This window comes from Electrophorus electricus, chromosome 20, assembly GCF_041902795.1.
Source record: "Electrophorus electricus isolate QZ-2024a chromosome 20, ASM4190279v1, whole genome shotgun sequence".
NCBI lineage: Eukaryota > Metazoa > Chordata > Actinopteri > Gymnotiformes > Gymnotidae > Electrophorus > Electrophorus electricus.
The window spans coordinates 39695-56852 of record NC_137516.1 but is presented as its reverse complement, the minus strand read 5'-3'; the positions used below and the strand labels follow the sequence as shown (position 1 = coordinate 56852).

The 17158-nt window shown below is 36.9% G+C and overlaps 1 protein-coding gene across 2 annotated transcripts; it reads right to left on the bottom strand.

The window, feature by feature from the left end:
* Window positions 1–6019: 6019 nt before the first annotated feature.
* dok2 (docking protein 2) lies at window positions 6020–16210 on the bottom strand. 2 transcript variants are annotated; one of them, XM_027021993.3, is made up of 6 exons: window positions 15979–16207; window positions 15250–15381; window positions 14110–14277; window positions 11113–11212; window positions 7611–7786; window positions 6020–7483 (listed from the first exon to the last, which is right to left on the bottom strand). In XM_027021993.3, the coding sequence occupies exons 1-6, from the start codon at window positions 16036–16038 to the stop codon at window positions 6467–6469; spliced, it is 1653 nt and encodes a 550-aa protein (XP_026877794.1). In that variant the 5' UTR covers window positions 16039–16207; the 3' UTR covers window positions 6020–6466. The 2 variants fall into 2 exon arrangements, with proteins under 2 accessions (XP_026877794.1, XP_026877796.1); XM_027021995.3 differs by lacking the exon at window positions 14110–14277 and having other exon boundaries at window positions 15979–16210.
* Between the last annotated feature and the right edge of the window lie 948 nt (window positions 16211–17158).

The window sequence follows — 17158 nt, the reverse complement described above, 5'->3', positions numbered from 1 at the left end:
TCTGTATTGAACCTGATGGAATGCCTCGAGGGCAGTGCTGGAAAATGACTATTGCTTGTCCTCTGCTCATTCTTTCACTTTCATTTTTTCTTTTCATATCTGTTTCTGTCTTTTTATATTTTTCAATTTGACTGAAGGAGAGAGGGAAAAATCATCAACATTTCAGCAGCCACTGTGTTAGGCCTAGGGTCAGGTTTAGGGTTAGGGTTAACACTAATACAACTGTCCATTTCTGTGAGTGCAAGCTGATCTTAGCCCTTCGCCTGAATGAGCAGATTAGGTGTCTTCCCCTTTCCTGACCAATCAAATTGGGGCAAATGTTGGACATGGCAGCCCAGCAGACATGGCTGTTTTATTAGCTTTAGTAAGTGGTGCTAGCATTCATTTTGATCTGCTCATCCTCCTATTGTGTTGGTAGTGTGCAGTGGCATAACTGGGATCTTCTGGGCTCCAGTGCAAATATAAATCAGTTTACATACTGTTTTACCTACTGGGTACCTGCTATTTTGTGTCTCAATTAAGTCAGTGTTCTTAAAGCATTCACTCAGGTGAAGTCCATTTGCCTCTCACGCTGCAAAATCAACATTAGACTCTTATTTTCATGTTTTAGGATTTTAAAGTTAATTCATATATCAAAATAATGAATATATCATGTCTGAAAGATCAATTTAAGAGCCACTTGTCTGTTTGTCTACTATGGATGAGACGTATTATGAATAATAGGCCCTAAATGAACTTCAGGGTGTGTGAAGTATTGTGTGTTCAGGCTGGCTGGTGAAGGATATTAAGTTAAAAGATTTTGTTCTGATAGATGTGTATAAACCCCAACTGAAAGGGCTGCAACTGCAATTGTAGGGAGGGTGATTGCCCCCCAACCCCCGACCATGTGTTAGTGCTGGGCTAAACCAAACCCTCCTCCTTCCACTGGAGGAAGGCCCCTGAAGCAGAAGGACTAGTAAATAGGGGTAATTGTTCTTGTGTTGTGTAACTTTAAAGTTGCATTCATTTCCTTACCCACCATGCGTTTCTTTATTTCTCACTCCAACTCCTGTAGTGTTTATTCCAACAGCAATGTTTGTGTAACTGTGACTGAGTCTGTGCGTGTGTGTATGTGTGTGTGTGTGTGTGTGTGTGTGTGTGTGTGTGTGTGTGTGTGTGTGTGTGTGTGTGTGTGTGCACAGGTATAACTGTGTATTAAATTCATACTTTTGATACACCACATATAAAGGCTTCAGGATACATTAAAAAAGAATTTTGTGTGTTTTAAGCAAAGGAAGCATTTGTGATCTGGAACCAGTACAAATCTTCATTTTATTTCTTATTATCTTCTTATCATTTTATCATTATTTTAATTTTCTAAAAAGCTGGAACAATAGCAAATGAAAAACATTTACATTCTTTTTTGTGTTACGTTTATTTGTGATGGTGTGATATGTTGTTGTGTTGTGTTTATTTGTGATGGTGTGGTATGTTGTTGTGTTATGTTTGTCTGTGATGGTGTGGTATGTTGTAATGTTTATTTGTGATGGTGTGGTATGTTGTTGTGTTGTGTTTGTTTGTGATGGTGTGGTATGTTGTTGTGTTATGTTTGTCTGTGATGGTGTGGTATGCTGTTGTGTTGTGTTTATTTGTGATGGTGTGTTATGTTGTGTTATGTCTATTTGTGATGGTGTGTTATGTTGTTGTGTTATGTTTGTCTGTGATAGTGTGGTGTATTGTTGTGTTGTGTTTATTTGTGATGGTGTGGTATATTGTTGTGTTATGTCTATTTGTGATGGTGTGGTTGTCACGGAACGCACACACCTGCACCTCGTTCTGTCTATGTGTATTTAAATCCATGTCAGGGTGTGCAGTGTCGTTGGTCATTGTTGACGTAACATGTTAATGTGGTGTATTATTGTTAATGGTACTGTGTTATATGTTAAATGTTAATAAATGTACATCCCAGACGCTGGAGTCTGTGCGTCCTGCCCCTCACCCTGCGGCACTCGGGCCACCTCGTGTTACAGTGGTATGTCATTGTGTTATGCTTATTTGTAATGGTATAGTATGCAGTTGTGTTATGTTTATTTTGATGGTGTGATATGCTGTATGGTGTCTCTATTTTATGACTTCACAGTAGAATTAATCTAATTACTGAAGATGATTAATGGATTCAAGCGACACCATAAAGAAAGAGCAGGGCATCTTTAATCTACTTACTCAACTTTCATTTACATTTATGGAATTTGTCAGATGCTCTTTTCCAGAGCGACTTACAAAAGTGTCATTTACTTTTACTTTGTCATTTACTCATAGAAGCCATCCTAGCCAGTAGAGTAGATTAGAGTGCAAAATACCAATGAACTAGAATACTCTTGACACACAGGGATCACTGCTGATGCCTAGAAGTACAAAACACATATAAGCTCAGACAACAATTAGCTTAATAACAAACAAAATCAAACTATTCGTGTTAGAATTTAGGTTACCCAGTAGGTGCAGCATCAGTGATCATTTAAATATTCCACAAATAGGTGGGTCTTCAGTCTGCATTTGAAGACTGCAAGGGACTCTGACAGCCAGAGGAAGTTCGTTCCACCATCTGGGAGCCAGGACAGAGAATAGTCTTGATGCTTGTCTTCCATGAGACTTGAAGCATTGTACTTCTGTACTTGAGGTTCAAAGTACTTGATGTATGGATCAGCTTTGACCATTGACCTCATATATGAAGGGCTGGTCCCTTGTTGGCTTTGTAGGCAAGCATCAAGGTTTTAAATCTGATGTGGGCATCTACTGGAAGCCAATGAAGGGAGCGCAGCAGTAGAGTGATTTGTGAACTTCAGAAGATTGAAGACAAGACTTCACATCCTCAAGTCCTGCATGAGGCTTTAAAACATATTTGATTTAACACACTGCATTTATATGCTTCAACAGTTTACATGGACAATAGAAACCATTTCAGTGGCAATGAATCTGAATCCTAATGTGTAGAGGGTTCCTGACACCTTCATCGTGTTGTCCTTTTGGAATATATGGATTTTCAGAAGGAGGGATGTGATTGATTAAGCTGTCAAAGCTTTTTCAAGGCATTTATCCTCTGCCTACACTACGTTTTGTGTTCTGATACCAATGTAGCTGTCAAGATCTATAACAAGATTTAAACTGAAATATCAACACAAACATTGCTTCCAAGACATTGTTGTGTGCATACTGTACTGAATTGAACTCTTTCCCTTTTCTTTCTCTGTGAGAAAACAAATACCAATAAAATCAAAGTTGGTCAGGAAAATCATCCTTAACACACATAAAGAACCATTAGATGTGTTAACACTCAACACACATGAAGCATCTTTAGATGTGTTATAGAAAATCCAGTTAGAAAAGCAGTAGTGCTAATAATGCCCAGATCTTCCCAGGCTATGAGGTGGCTGTGTACAGCCTATTCCATTAGGCATGTGAACCAATTAACTATCCTAAGACATTGATCACTACATATCTACATGTATTTATCAATCTAGCACAACTGTGTCTAAGTGGGAGTACCAACTTTGTGAGGTGCACAGTTTGATCTGCTCACCCTCCTATTGTGTTGGTAGTGTGCAGTGGCATAACTGGGATCCTCTGAGCTCCAGTGCAAATAGAAATCAGTTTACATACTGTTTTACCTACTGGGTACCTGCTATTTTTTGAAAAGCTCCTTCACAGCAAATACATCAAATATACAATCACAGATAATAATGAAACAAGTACGCAGAGTAGCGGATCATGAAAACAGAGACAACACGTGACTGCCAAACAGGGTGAAGGGGATGCTTTTCACAAGAAAAAGAATGAGACATAACCACATCCACTGGCCTTATTATAAAGAAAGTGCAAACTATTCAGTTTATGAACATGTGGGTCATGCAATGTGCCTAAAGAGTTATCAGCAGTTTATCATTAAGTTTCCATTCATCATTGTTCTGCAATAGCTGGACACTGTAGCCTGTGGAAGTCTCTCTAAATAGGTATTATTTTTGGAGACCATATTTATATATTTATATATGTACATATTTATATATTTATATATTGGTGAAACAACTAAAAACGAAGAATTTTGCTACAAATTACAGAAATTGAATTGTAAATTGTGTATCTAAATCTGAGCGGCTATATAGCACCTGCAGCATACCAGCCATCAAAATCAATCTTATCATAAGTCCAAACCCTGGAGCTATTAGAAAAGTTCCTTTCCTCAAGCTCTTCTCCTCCCCAGTTTATGGGAATGTTACACACCTCTAGACTTATTACCAAGATTCTCACAAAGCCCCTGATTAGTTGGATCAAGTGTGTAAATTTAGCGTTGAAACTGAAATTTGTCAGGTGACAGATCTTGGAGCTGGCAACTGGGAACTCTTAATTCAGACCACATGAAGGGGGACTATCTGTTAGATCTTCGTGAGAATGTCTGCACAGGCAGCATCGAGGCAGAGGGTATGTGTTTTGTGCAATATCAGACTTTGAAATTATGATTACAGCTTGCAGTGAAAAAGTTGTATTCACAGTGAATGTGAATCATACTGTCAAATGTTTTCATCACCCAACTCACATTACCAATCTGACAGTGTGGGCATACAGAGGTTCTACTAAGGAGAAACAGCACTCCCTAGTGTTGTACATCCTGAACTACACTTTTGAGAAGTAAGCCAAACATGCTGGGCCCAGCAAGAGATGCAGAGCAAAGGAGTATTTCATGCAGAACTCATATACGCTGGAATTAGTGCATCAGAGACAGAGAAAGATGTCTGTGACTACACCATTTTAACAACAATCTTTGGAGCAACAAATGTGCATGAGCAGAGTGGTGCTTCCAGTGTCAACTGTACTTTCACTATGAAAATTGTATAGTGTGCTTACACATGTTTTAGTGGATATAGTACTACATTACCAGTGCAGAGACAGCTATTGCATATATTTCCAAAATCATTTTCCAAAATCATTTACCAGTTGTCAATATGAACTAAACTGCATCTTGAACATAATGTCTTCATTTTATAAAACTATAGAATTGTGAGATGAATTAGACTTTAAAAGCTTTTTAAACAAGTGTAAACTAATGAATACTTAATCCAGGCAGGAATAGTGAATCCAAGCAGGTCAAATGCCCAGGGGAATTCAACCCCTGTCCCAGATTTTCTCTCCACATCTCTTTACTTTTATTCACATGAAAACAAGAGACCAGTGGTAATTATATCAATCTGTGTCTGCCCTGAATACTATCACAGTTTTGCCTCAATAGGAAACTAGGATTAGGGTTAACCAGGTTTAGGGTTAGGGTTAACTAGGTTTAGGGTTAACTAGGTTTAGGCTTAAGACTTAAAACATGCTGTGTGGCCAAATGTGTGCTTTTGAAAAGCTTTCAAAACTGCCTGTGATGGCAAAGAATAATTCAAGCCTTGAGCTACTTCTGCTTGCATGTGGGAAACAGCATAGCAGCAGAACCTGACATGACATGGGAGAGATAGTGTTTACAGATCTTCTCAAGTTCAATAAATCACACAAATTAAACTAATGTAGATGAGTTTAAACTCATAAAGCTATTTAAATGGCTCTAATAACTAGCTACCTCTCTTGTTTACATAGAAGGTTAGACCTTGTCTGCTCTGCCGAGCTGCACAATCCATCTGCCATTTTTATATGGCTCAAACAGCTAATAAGAAACAACTTTACGCTACATAGCTAAAACGCAGTTTTGTGATTGGTTCAGAGAGAATAGCACAAGTTAAACAATAGAGCCTTTGCTTGCTTTGTGCTTGGGAAGAAAAATAATAAATCAGGGGGAGCAATGCCCCCCTCCCCACCCAGCTACAATCCTGAGTCCAATATACATTATGAATTTTGCTGTACTACAGAAGGTCACTGTGGTTTTAGTTGTGAAGTGTTGCCGAAGGCCTAGTTATTTTCTACCATCCCATCAGAGTGAAAAAAATCAGCATGTCCTGTAGCTTCTGTAAAAAAAAACCTCAGCACAATCAGATGGGACCTACTATACACTGTATTTGTATATTACATGTCACATTTTAATAGTATGTTTTATCAGGATTATTTATGATAAACAGTGTTTGTGTCTTCATATTTTACAAGGTTCTTCAAAAAGGTTCATATAATCAAACAGGAATGAAATGCATTAATTATGTTACATGGTTTCAGTACTTGGATTCATCAATGCTGAACTCCACAAAGAATATAAATCATTCATTCACAAACACTACAAATCATCCATTTACAATGACTATAAATCATCAATTCACAAAGACTATAAATCATTCGTACACAAAGACTATAAATCATTCATACACAAAGACTATAAATCATACACAAAGACTATAAATCATTCATTCACAAAGACTATAAATCATTCATTCACAAAGACTATAAATCTTTCATACACAAAGACTATAAATCATTCTTACACAACATAAGTGGATGCTAAAACATTTCCAGCCTATTCAGTTTTGTTACTAGCTTTCATTTTCAATATCACATTATCATATGTTGAAGAGTCATCCTCGTATCCTCTTTCCTGCTGTGCTTTTAATGCCCTCCTGGCTGGTTTGGGAACCGCATAGTCATCTGACAGTGCATTATAAGGGTATTCATGCCCACTTGGGTCCATCACAGCACCTAGTGTCTTCCAAGCATCACCTCTGACCTCCTCTGGGTCATCATAGAGTGACGTGGGACCACTAGGTGTCAAAGCACAACCTTCAGGTTCATCGTAAATGTGTTCCAATGTTGTATATGAACCTAAATGTGTTTTGTGTTCATGTGAAAAAGAAGATCTTATGGCAGACTCATCTATGCTATCATAAAGTGGTTCTGTGCTTTCTTCATTGGCTTTTGTTTCAATACTGGAACAAGGTTCCACTACAGGTGGTGAATGTTGATGTGAAGCTGCTAAGATGTCCACCATGATGTTCTTGGCAATGTTGTCAAAGGGGAGTGAATATTCTGCATCATCAGATTTTGAAGAAGGACAAAGAGCTCGACTTTGCTCCTCTTGCTCAGCCGGAATCTCCCTGTCCACAGCTGGTGCTGAGGCACGAGAGTAAACTTCATCTGTTTTGGCTAGGGGACAGCTTCGGAAGTTCTTCACCTGGTTCTTGCGTGGTGGAGGCCGAGTGTCCAGGTTTAGACTCTTGACCCCTGTCAGATGCTTGTCTGCTGGGGTCTCCAGCCTGGAACGGTGGGGTGATGTCTGATTGTATCTATCCTTCATTGCTCCTTCAGTCAGCATGCTGTAAATGGTGCTGTTCTCTATGGATGGTGAGACTTTGGGGGGCTGAGAGACAGGCTCTTGCTCACTAGCACCACTTGATGCTTGTCTTTGCGATATACCTGCCTTCTGAAGGTTGATAGCAGCTTCCACATACTGGAAGATGGCATTGCCTTGCTTGGTATCAAACTCAAAATTTCCCTCCCCTGAATCACATCTTCTCCCAGCCTCAAAAGAGAATGTCATCTATTGTTACAAAGACACAACATAAAAATTTTGCACAATGCTGACATTATGGGCTTAACATGTGTAACTTGTTTCCAAATTGGTTAGCTTTTCCAGTTTTATAAACACTGAATGAGAGGAGTCATACCTTGTCCCGTCCGAACCTGCGGAGGTAGCGATATGGCCAGGTGAAGAGCACATCTCCTGACTTTGGCTCTTTCAGTAAGAGGCTATCAAAGTCTGTCCGTAATAGGTAATGTCCTCTCAGGCCACACCTGTCTGTAGCATCTGTACGTCTTATTGTTACCTTGAAGTCCTTCATTGCTAAATACAATAAGGCAGGAAGTTTTCTTTAGTAGCAATATTGAAAGCCATAATTTTTTTTAGTGCATTTATTGTAAAATTTATGTTGTAATAGTGTAGATTAAATGGTTTTGCTTTTGCCAACTATGTTGGTTATCTTTGTCATCCTAGAATAATATAATTTTAACAATTATATATATTATAAATAATAACACAGAATTTATATTTAATTGTACAATGGAACAGTTTGTGTGTTTATATCATTACTGCACAAACATGCTGCTATTATCAACATATGGTCTCTCTGTGAGTAGGTGCACACAGCAGTCTGACACTGCAGATATGGTTTGAAGCTGCCTAAACCTAACCCTGTTTTATTTAATCCTGAACATGCTTTATTTAATCCTAACCCTAACCCTTTTATTTCTAACATATGGGTTTGTGAGCCTCACTAAAGCAGCTTCATGGAAAGGAAACTCACTGTTACAAAAATGAAATTCTAGCTTCTGTTTGCAGTTTACCACAAGTATGTCTTCTCTCCACAAAACTACGAATGATACAGTTCCTTCCGGTGAAAGCACACTAGTGCTACAAAAATAGAATTTGATAGCATTGGAAAGAGTGAAAGACCTCTAGAGAGAGAGAGATTGCTGTCTCTTGATTATTTCAGGTGACCAGGTGCTGATCATTAACAATTCATCAATTCAAGTCACATTATTTCCGAAAGTGCAAAAATAACTAAGATAAATAAATTATTTACCATCTCTCTCTCTCTCTCTCTCTCTCTCTCTCTCTCTCTCTCTCTGGTGTATCTCTCTCTCTCTCTCTCTCTCTGGAGTATCTCTCTCTCTCTCTCTCTCTCTCTCTGGTGTATCTCTCTCTCTCTCTCTCTCTCTCTCTCTCTTTGGTGTATATCTCTCTCTCTCTCTCTCTCTGGTGTATCTCTCTCTCTCTCTCTCTCTCCTTGTCTGTGCATCTCTCTCTCTCTGTTTGCTTTTATAACTTAAAGCTCAGTACTGAATACAATGAATGTTGATATGACAAAAAATATATAATATAAAATATAAAAATATAAAATTATGAAAGTTATGAGAATATAAATAAAATTCCCAACTTGGCCTCCACCAGCCTCCAATTACAGCATTTACTGTAGAAATACAGGATCAATGCTGATGCCTAGCAATACAAAAAAATAATAAAAATCTCTGTAACGGGCAAGGATAAGTATAATGAACAATAAGTACTACTGTTTGTTAAACAACATTAGTGTAATAATAGTCAGTTAATATGGGAGCAGGGTCAGTGGTCATTTAAAAATGAATAGATGGGCGTTCAGTCTGTGTTTGAAGACTGCAAGGGACTCTGTTATCTGGACAGCAAGTGGAAGTTGGATCACCACATCTTTCATTACGGTCGTCTTTATCCACCAATAATCTGTCCGGTTGGTTAGCCATTACCATGTTGTCTGTCCATATCTGAAAGTCCCACGGGATCATAGCATATTCATTCTCCACCACCTTTGGGTGTGTATCCCACATTGACCTTGGAACTTTCAGCCTGTATTCAGCACAGATGTTCCTGTACGTTATGCCAGCCGCTTGTTTATGATATTCCATATATGCTCTGCTTGCTAGCATCTTGCATACTGCTGTTATGGATTGTCTCAGCATTGCACAGCCTGCATCTGGGTTCCTGTCTGGTTTGGCAGATCCCAGCCTCTAGTGATCTGATACTCAGTGCTTGTTCCTCTGCTGCCATGATTAGTGTCTCTGTGCTGTGTTTCAGTCCAGCTTTTTCCAGCCATCAGTAGGATTTCTCCATATCAGATACGTCCACTATCTTCCAGTGGTACGTACCGTGCAGGAGTGTTTCCTCCCATGATTGTGATGACTGGTAGAATGTAAGTGTTGATATACCTGATGACTGGTAGAGCATAAGTGTTGGATAGCCCATATTTAGTTTCTCCCATACTGCTTGTCTCACTCTTTGTAGGTGTTTGTAGGCCTGTAGGTATTTGTAGGTGTTCGAATGTAGGTATTTGTAGGTGTTTGCCTGTAGTTGTTTTCCGTGTGGCCTCTCCATGATTCCCATTCCCCTGTGGAATATCAAGGTCCTTGTAGCTGCTCTCATCATCTGTTTTGCTACCTCCAGTTAGTCTGATCCCCTCTGTTCTAGCCACCTTCACTCTCCTTGTAACCGTCTGACTACACTTATCCAGTCTGAAGGACATTCCACTGTCATTGCTGTATATCTTGGTGAGATGGATTAGTGAGCCGATGTCTTGTTCACTTCTGGCATACAGCTTGATAGATATATGTATGTATGTATGTATGTGTGTGTGTGTGTGTGTGTGTTTGTGTGTGTATACACACACACACACACACACACACACACACACACACACACACACATATATATATATATATATATATATATATATATATATATATATATATATATATATATATATATATATATTATATATTCTAATAAAGAGACAGAAATAATTACCTATGGTCATTATACCATTGCTAAAACAACAAATAAAATGGTGGTCTAATATGTAAAATGCTATAGGTAGTGAACTGCAAAAGCCATTCTAAAATGTTATGGCTTGGATAATAATAACATAATTATAGTTGAAAGAAAACTCTTAATAGAAATATAACAATTGTAGCGAAATTATGCCTTCATAAGGCTATTTGTTATACAAATGTTACACTATAAAATTATGCAAAAAATTTCACTATGTTACACTATGAAAATATGCAAAACATTTTTAAAATTAATACAGTAAGGTTATGCAAAAGTTACTGTACTGCAAAAAATAACACTGAACTAACAATCTCATTGAACAAATGTGTGTTATATTAGAAGAACAGAGGAGTATGTCTACTAACAACCTCTTAAACATCTAACAAACTCTTAGACAACTAACAACCTCTTAGGCATTGACAGCAGGATGTCACACCCTATGACTGATAACCCTGCAGAAAAAGAGAACACTGGTGTGACATGATAAGCAGACACTGGTGTGATATGTTTTTCCACCACAAAACAGGAAAAATGGGCCAAAGGTTTCCACTACGTGGCAGAGAAATGAAGAAGTATGCTTCTAGTTTCAGCGTGTGACCAAAGATCAAATGTGGCATCAGTGTACTGAAAAAACACATCTTTACGTACACATATACATCACATACATAATTATTACATAAAATAATTTTATACATGTGATATTTAAGGTGTTTTTCTTCATTGCATAAAGGATTCCTCCAACGTGCTCATGTGGGAAATTTATGGATTGCTCATGTCTGATGTTATTTTAGTACAGTCATAGTTTTTCATACCAGCTTCTTTGCCACAGTAGAGAGAGTTGTTAGACATTGTGGCCTCATCAGATTTCAGCATATTGGTCTGCCTTGTTGCACCTCTTTCAGCCCAGTTCATCTGCAGAAGGCACACAATGAGAAATGTCTACTAATGCAGGTAGTTTCACTTGGTCAGGTAGGTTCACCACTGTGTATGAGAACAAAATCACAAAATATTTAACTTCTGGATATTCATATATATTTACATAAATCATGAGAAGGACAATGCAATAGCTGTTCCATGAGTATTAGATTTTTCGTGTGTATTAGGATTTGGTCTGCAGAGAAGTAAACAGCAATGCTCCATTGTACAAAAGGCACTAGCTGAAACCAATTGTGACACCTCATTATTGCACGAATCATCATCATCATCATCATCATCATCATCATCATCATCTCAGACCCTTATCTCTATCTCTAATGTCTAGGATTGGGGTTAGGTTTAACCCTAATGTCTAGAGGATGAATAATTTAAAAACAACGTTTTTTTAATTGGTTTATGCAAGTCAAGTTGAGCACTGTGAGGCTTTCTACCTTTTGAGTAGCTATTAAACTTTGCATTAAACTATTAAACTTTGCATTGGACCTTACTTTGAGTTTCATATCAAGAAAATACATTCATGGTAACTAAATATATACAAAGGATCTTAGCTAAAATCAGTTTGTGTAACATAATGTCACAGAAGTACATGTTCTTTCATTTTGCCAGAAGTGGCACAAATGGTTTAATTGCTATTCTGTTTACTACTACTAGGATTAGGCTACACCTAATCTTAACCTTCTTTCTGTTGACAGGCTACAGCTGATTAAGAGGTCTGCAAGTTTTATCAATAAGACATTTTTACCTGTTTGTGTACAGTTTTCACAGTTTACTACAATAATGTTTACAGATTTAAAAGCACTACATCTTCCTTCCCTACTGTTTGTTCTCTACCTATTTGTTTGACTTCGTTTAAAATAAATAAATAACTTGCTCAAGAGCAGTAACTCTAGTTTAGCAATGCACCCATAGATTAGGTTCAGAGACTAGTGATCATTTCACATTTTTGCCACTGTGGACATTCTGAAAGATTGGAGTTAAGTTTAGTTATAGATGCTCAGTTATAAAGACTTCGGGTTAGGGTTAGTTATAGACGCTCAGTTATAAAGAGTTAGGGTTAGGGTTAGTTATAGATGCTCAGTTATAAAGACTTAAGGTTAGAGTTAGTTATAGATGCTCAATTATAAAGACTTAGGGTTAGGGTTAGTTATATTTACATTTACGTTTACATTTACAGCATTTAGCAGATGCTCTTATCCAGAATATATCCTAGTACAGTTCAGTAGGTTAGAATCAAACATACCAATGAACCAGAATACTGTAGAATACAGGGATGAATTCTGATACCTAGAAGTACAAAATACATAAGGTCTATCTTAAACAATGATAAGTGCTATAAATAATAAGTGCTAGAGTTTGTTAAACAACATAAACAATACCCTACAATAAGTACTAAATTAGTCAGTCAATATGGGAGCATTGTCAGTCATCCTTTAAATATTCTTCAAATAAATGGGTCTTCAATTATAGATGCTAAGGTATAAAGAGTTAGGGTTAGGGTTAGTTATAGATGCTCAGGTATTAAGAGTTAGGGTTAGTTATAGATGCTAAGGTATAAAAAGTTAAGGTTAGAGTTAGTTATAGATGCTCATATAAAGAATGGCTTTTTACATGTTACATGTTGGCTTGTTCCAAAATATTGTTTTGCTGTCCTGCTGTTGATTATTTATCCATTTACCAAAACCAAGACAGCATTAGTCAACTGTTATAAAATAAAATCCTTAGGATCTTGCCTTGTTCTAATTTTATTTTCCAAGCATGGTATCTTTCCAAGTAATGTCACTCTTTCACCATACAGTGCTCAATTATCCAGCATTCCTTTTGTTGTTCAGTGTGCTGTGTTTACTAGACTGTTGTAGCTTGCAGACTGACTATGCCTCATATGTTGGGCTTGACCAGGGATTTTAAACACTACATTTTATCCTGGTAAGAATCCTGGATCTTATTTGACATTGCCTTGGTAGGGTATTGTTTATTGCAGTGGCATCAGCATTGATTCCTGTATTTCAACAGCATTCTAATTCAATGGTATCTTGAACTCTAACCTACTATACTGGCTAGGATATATTTTATGAGTAAATGACAAAGCACTTTTGTAAGTCGCTCTAGATAAAAGCATCTGCCAAATGCTGTAAATATTAATGTAAATGTACACATTAAAAATAGAATGCCATATAATTCTGTTGTATTACTAAAGGCCTTTTCTAAATGCAAATGTAGGGCTTGACCTGGTCAAGTCAAGACAACCATTTTACTGTATCTTAAAAAAGTGTCTTGCTCTAGCTCCTACCAAACCACATTCAGGTATGTTAATGTATATTTATGCCTAATTTGGGCATAAATATAATTTGGTTCAAATGTTGCCACATTTCATTCTCATTATGCTACATCAAACGGTTACCATGCTGAAACTGCAGAAAAATCATCTATTTGAGCTCATAGAGTCTTCTTATGGCATTTTCTCTTATAACTAACAGAGAAAATGTAAAATTTAGTATATTTTAGTGCAAGCACATTAAAAGCCATAACATTTTGTACCTGCATTAACAAAAATTGGTGTTGTTTCAGCAATTCCTTTACATCTAAATTACATCTAAAGTTCCTTCTGGTCATACCTGTGAAGTAAATTTATTTGTAGGCAATCTGATAATGAGAAATGAAACTTGCTTTGTATGTGGGATGTGGCAACTAATAGGTAGCAGACCATGGTAAAATATCATACAGCATGGAGTAAAGGTGGGTAAACCTTTTATAAAGAAAGATTTTAGGCTGATGCGTCATTTCAGAGTACTTAGAATTTTTTTGCATTATCTGTCAGAAAGGGTTAATCAGTTGAAGACATTAACACAAAGTTTGCATAAGCACAACATACGTACAGGAAATGCCAATTCACACAGTTTTTGCATCCAGTCCTCTAATTCAGACATGTCCACAGCAAATACAAAAATCTTCTCAGTAGTCTCCACCAGGAAGGCCTTGCAGTCCTTTGGACACCCATCAACATCAGCATCCGACACACGGATACAGTCACTCAGCTTTATAACCTACAGCATCACAATAAACATCATATAATTTAAGCATTCCACATTTGCAGTGTGTGATATCATTCAGCTATATAAGCTGGTTGCATTCATGAATTTATCAGAGGTATGAAAGTGACTCAGAAGGATGTTGTAGATATGCTGGCTTGTTGAACTGGAAATGAGTATGAGTAGTGGAGTGATGGAACTGCTGCTATTGACCATACATTAACATAGCCAATAGTGCTTGCTTTGGCCTTAGTCACTGGGGAGGCAACTATTTTATTTTGGCTATGTGATTAAGGTAAAAAGTCTAAAATTATTAAGGACTGGTGACATTGAGCTTGTATTAACAGTGCCAGTAGGGTTTGGTATAACCTTAGTCACTAGGGAGAGCACTATAGTAACAAAGTGGGTTTGGAGGGGAATGGGCTCAGGATGCCAGATCTCAATGTGGAACCTCTGGAAGTTTTGTAGGCTTAGTTATATAACATGGAAGAAGCGGGGTGCCTACTTGATGACTCCAGCTTGCAATGTGATGGTCTCCAAAGTTTGTTTTTTCTATGAGTATGGTAGGTAAGGGTTGGGTTCAGGTAGCTAGGTCATTATGTAATCCCTAGTGTGTTGGACATGTAATTAACATTATAACATATGTATAGTTGTATTATGAAGCATTTTTAAAATCATATAAAATGTTTGTTTTGTCCTGAGTTTCCTATTTTGGTGTGCATGTATGCATTTTTCAAGGAAAACAAAACTATTAGCCCTGCTGTATATATAGTACCAACATTCATTTGATAATAATGTTCTAATACATTCCATTGTCAAAAAACATGAATTAAATAGAAACACACACACAAACACACACACACACACACACACATACACACACACACACACACACACACACACACGTTTTCCGAAGTAACAGCATTTCAGTCCAGAGGCACAACAAAGCTGAGTGAGGTGTGAAAATATTTATTTTTATTTACTGACCTTCTTGTTCTCCTGTTTGCATTTTGATTTCTCCAATGTGCCAAAATTTCCATCTTTAGATTCAAAAAACTCCAGACGTGAGATGGAACATATACTCTCCTGGTACAGTATACACCACACTTTCCTCCACTTCTAAAAGAGAAGTGTAAAAAAAGGAAAAAAAATAATAAATTTAAGGACGAAATATAGACCAAAAAAACAAACAAAACTAGTGTTAAATAACTGTTAAATAATGAAGATTGCCAGTATAAAATTCTGTTTAATCATACACAATGGTGAACTATGGAAAGCAAATGGGAAAGTCATAGCAATTGATGTCGATGTGTTAGCTTACTGTTAGTGAGCAACAGTTCCTTGTACCTTTTATATTATAACACTTTGGTGTTAATATTTATTTGGACACAGATACTTGCAAAATCAGTGTGAATTTATTATCAAAAACAGTCTACAAAATTCATTACTAGCCTATACAATTTATTCTTTTCCATAGAGATGGGTTAATGTTTTGCCAAAATTGCTTCGAGCAGACATACAAACGAGTTTAGTTTATATATAGCATGAGGCTTCACTCAAAATAGACTCAAAAGCTGGACTCAAATATTGAAAATCATTTGAAACTGGTTTGCACCAAAGGTTTATAGAACAGTAAATTAATTCCGCAGTTGGCAGTGAAACAAAATTAGTTGCTATAAATAAAAGCTATTTCCGGATTTGAATTTGCTGTCTTACCTTGCCAAACCTCTGCTGTTGTAAATATAGCAAACCCCTCTTTTGAATGTCCTCCTCCATTTTTCTCTTACTTACACTTTGTCCTCTCTAATTCTAACTTACAAGGTTAACCCTTCATATAGCTCAACACCCTTTTCTTCTTGCATTTGCTTGCAACATAAGCAACATCAAGTTCCACCATTTGTACATCCTGTATAACCCAGATGAGGTACGCCTTTCTCTCTTCCGCTCTCTCTGTGTGCATGTGTGTGTGTGTGTGTGTGTGTGTGTGTGTGTGTGTGTGTGTGTGTGTGTGTGTGTGTGTGTGTGTGTGTGTGTGTGTGTGTGTGTGTGTGTATGCACACACATCTAAAACCACAAAGATTGCTCAAATTTCAGTTTCTTGGTGTAATTCTTTGCACCTGTAGAGAAACTCTGAATTTTCTGAATGTGGTATGGTTTTCTCATATAGAATGTAAAGGTGTTAAATTAATAATTTTCGAACTACACTAAATAAAGAAACATGCTGACATAATTTATACAATGTTATTTTCTTATTTATTAATATAAACACAATAGTTTTTATGTTTATTTAATATGTTTTATAATAAAAACAACAGTTATAGACCTTTTATATAGGATGCAAAGAATAAATGTTTTAATGTATCAATGAAATTCTTGGTTTGTCCTTAATAAACGGTCAAATTATTTATAATTATGTGAACACAGTTGAGATGAGATTTACTTTACTGTAAATCATTTGATTCACAAGCAGATATGCTGTACTGCACAGCCAGTGGAATGTCTAAAGCCTTTATAAATGTGGTAAACATGTAAGGAAACAAATGTACTCCACCATTTTGTGCTAACAGAGGAAAAGGAATCTTGCATTTCAAGCATTTCAACCCAGAGAAACCAAAGTCTGTGCGGTTTCATTTTCTGGCAGGCCTATCAATAGATGGAATATTTATCATTTATTATTTATTCCTTATTTTATATCCTGTTTTATTTTAATTTTTACATTTTTTTAATAGTCAAATATTGTTGTAGTATATGTGCTGTCCAGTTATTTTAGTAGGTTGTATCATACATGTGGGCACTCACCAAGACAAATTCCTTGTATGTGTATACACATACTTAGCAGAATAAAGTGATTCTGATTCTGATTCTGATTCTGAATAGCCACAATCAGTGGGTTGTA

Bases quoted from the DNA above. Each gene is read 5' to 3' on its own strand.
- dok2 (XM_027021993.3), bottom strand. From the start codon at position 16,038: ATGGAGGAGGACATTCAAAAGAGGGGTTTGCTATATTTACAACAGCAG. The intron at 15,382-15,978 runs GTAAGACAGCAA...CTTCTCTTTTAG, and splicing joins AACAGCAGAGGTTTGGCAAG to AAGTGGAGGAAAGTGTGGTG. The intron at 7,484-7,610 runs GTATGACTCCTC...TTGTAACAATAG, and splicing joins GCAGGTTCGGACGGGACAAG to ATGACATTCTCTTTTGAGGC.